This window comes from Rhamphochromis longiceps, linkage group LG7 (assembly GCF_057381845.1).
Source record: "Rhamphochromis longiceps isolate RC_006_pf linkage group LG7, R_longiceps_female_GT1.1, whole genome shotgun sequence".
Taxonomy (NCBI): Eukaryota; Metazoa; Chordata; class Actinopteri; order Cichliformes; family Cichlidae; genus Rhamphochromis; species Rhamphochromis longiceps.
In genome coordinates this window covers 56,794,097-56,796,846 of record NC_140563.1, presented here as the reverse complement: position 1 = coordinate 56,796,846, position 2,750 = coordinate 56,794,097, and the positions used below count along the sequence as shown (strand labels likewise).

Sequence of the window (2,750 nt, the reverse complement as noted above, 5' to 3'; positions counted from 1 at the left end):
TCAAGATCTGCTTAACCAGATACAGCTAGTATAACAAGTCTTAACTGTTTGATTCGTGATTCATTGTCTTTCTGCTTTGTTGAACTTGTTGTCTGGAACAGGCTCCACTAACAGCAGACTTAATCGAATAGAAATGAAACTGGATATGAAGTGTACAAATACATTCATACAAATAGATGGAAAAAAGAAAACAAAACAGCACCGTTCAAAATGTAAACAATTTCATTAAAACAGTACAAATTCTGAAGGAACAGTAGTGATAAAAGAAATGCTGTGCTGCAGCTGACTAATGATTAACTGACTAGAAGAGGTTCATGTGATTTTCCCTGTGACTGGGGCAGCTGATACACAGGAGGGTAATCATTTTACAACAAACAGCACTGAGGTGTGCACCATACTTTTCAAAGTATTTAACATTTTTATTGGAAAGGGATGGGTTAATGCTTCACCAGCACTTTATCTGGAGTATATAGAGATAACAGTAGCTTTTCCATCAGAACATCAATGCCATTAATATTTTGTAAAATACATTTTAGAGAGTTTACAAGACTGTTACTCTTTCAGAAAATGCCCTGCTCCTTGCGCCGGTTGATATCTCTCTTCAGCTGGCAGGTGGTGCAGACGGGGCAGCACATGGCCATCATAAAATCGTTACACATGGAGCCCTGGAAACACACGCAGTAACTCTTAGAAGGTGCAGCCTCAACCTCAGTGAAGGGAAGGGAATTAGGCTAATGACACGACCAGAATTTATTTATATGAAAAACCAGGGTTGGATTACAGACTTGATCAAAATGTAAGTGTACACATGCTATCATGCTGTGTTTGCATCAAGCAGAAAGTTGAATAAGTATACAAGCAATGGAAAATTGATCAATGCACTAAATTATATGACATTCCTGCTTCAGAGCCTATATCAGAAGCATCAAACTCAAGACCCAGGGGCCAAAATTGAAACAGCAAAGACTCCAATCTGGCAAAATTTTTGGACTTTTAACTGTGTTTTCATAACTTTTCCTGCTAATAAAGATCTCCCACATGGCAATTTATACAACACCAAAGGGTTAGAGTTAACCCTAAACATCCTATTTTCACTGCTATGCGCTACTAGAAATTTCTGTGCTTATTCCAGTGTTGTTGTTTTTTAATCAGGACATTTTCTATTACAGTATTAAGATAAATGTGAGCTGTCTGTGGCCCACAATGTACAGTGAGTTTGACATCCATGACCTAAATGAATCTACGTTGCAATACTATGGCTTAAACAGGGAAGGAAAAAAAAACATAATTGGACAGAACCACATTATTGTTTTTAACCTTTGTTTCTCTTAATCTTCGAATATATTTTGATTAATCTTGGGTAACATGTTAAAAGTACAAGTACTTTTAACATGATCATTTTCAGACATTTAGTAATGACAGCATTTTCAGTTTTTCTCTTTTTATAATATAGGAGGAACATATTTGACTTACAACATGATGGTAACAACTTAATTATTAGTTACATACAGCAGGAAATAGGCTGTTTTCACTCACAGTGAAACAGGTAACTAAAAGACCACTTCTTTGGTTCTAAAAAGGCCTCAAATAGACTTAAATTGGCGAATCCTGCAGAAAGCTTGGCTACTGTTCCTGTTGTCCACTGAAAACTTACCTTGATGTTGTATTTGGTCCTGTAGACGCTACGGATGGGCATGCCCAGACCACACAGGCAACACTCGCCCATGTCACTGGCAATGGTACAGCCGAGGCAGCAGTAGCACCAATAGCCAAAGCAGCCTAAGGCAGGGAGAAAGTGTGTTAAAGGAAGCACTTACAACTTAAATCCATTATTATTGTTATTGTTATTGTTATTATTATAAGTATAGCCGCTCTTCATACATTCCATTAAAATATCCATTCCCAGTTAATTTTTAATATAACTGATAAGGGAAAAAGATCCACAGTCCTTATTTTACATGAGAAAATGCATTCAAGTTTCACCAAGTTTCAGTGGTTTGGTATCCATTTCTTGTCAGTTCCTTAACAGCCCTGAAACCTACATTCATACATTCAGATAGACATTTGAACATAATATATTTACTTAAAATAAGGACTGAGGGTTTGTTTCCACCACACGAACATGTAGATGGAGCATTACAAAGGCCAGTATGAACAGAAAGAAAACCTGCTTTAACTGTTCTTTTCTTAGGTTTGAAAAAAAAGTGTATCCAATTATATCTTGCTGCAAATGCTGTCTCAACTTTGTGCATATTTTGAGCTACAGAACCAGTAAAGAAGGTTACTCACAAATTCCAATGTCATCACAGCAATCTAACACGCCTGTCTGGAATTCAGAAGTTTCATATTTGCCTGGTTGGTTGACCACAGCCATGATCACGTTAAAATCTTCTTTCTGTGGGATGAAAAGGGGTTATAGTTATTGTTTGAATATTGTATGTGAGGAAGAGGAACACTACACAGTAGTGTTCCTACTGGTTCATATTTCTCTTTATTATTCTCGGTGCTTCCATATATGTTTTGGCTTTACTACTTCCACATACTTCACATACACATACTTCAAACAGCATTCAAACTATAAAATGCTCTCAAATTATTGGGATATTACTATAATTTAGCTTTTTCATCTTGACCATTTTGATAAAATCCCTGTTTAACTTTTATCGCATTATGATGATTCTTTTAGAAAATACATGTGCTGCTATGCAATTAAGCTACAGTGTACCACTCTAGCCTTTTGAATCTGTTCC

General features: G+C 36.4%; 1 protein-coding gene across 1 annotated transcript; it reads right to left on the bottom strand.

The window, feature by feature from the left end:
* Nucleotides 1-282: 282 nt before the first annotated feature.
* Nucleotides 283-2,516, bottom strand: plac8.2 (placenta associated 8, tandem duplicate 2). The gene is made up of 3 exons (XM_085411367.1): nucleotides 2,290-2,516; nucleotides 1,655-1,779; nucleotides 283-665 (listed from the first exon to the last, which is right to left on the bottom strand). Exons 1-3 carry the CDS (start codon nucleotides 2,372-2,374, stop codon nucleotides 561-563), a joined length of 315 nt encoding a protein of 104 aa, XP_085267493.1. The 5' UTR covers nucleotides 2,375-2,516; the 3' UTR covers nucleotides 283-560.
* Nucleotides 2,517-2,750: the final 234 nt, after the last annotated feature.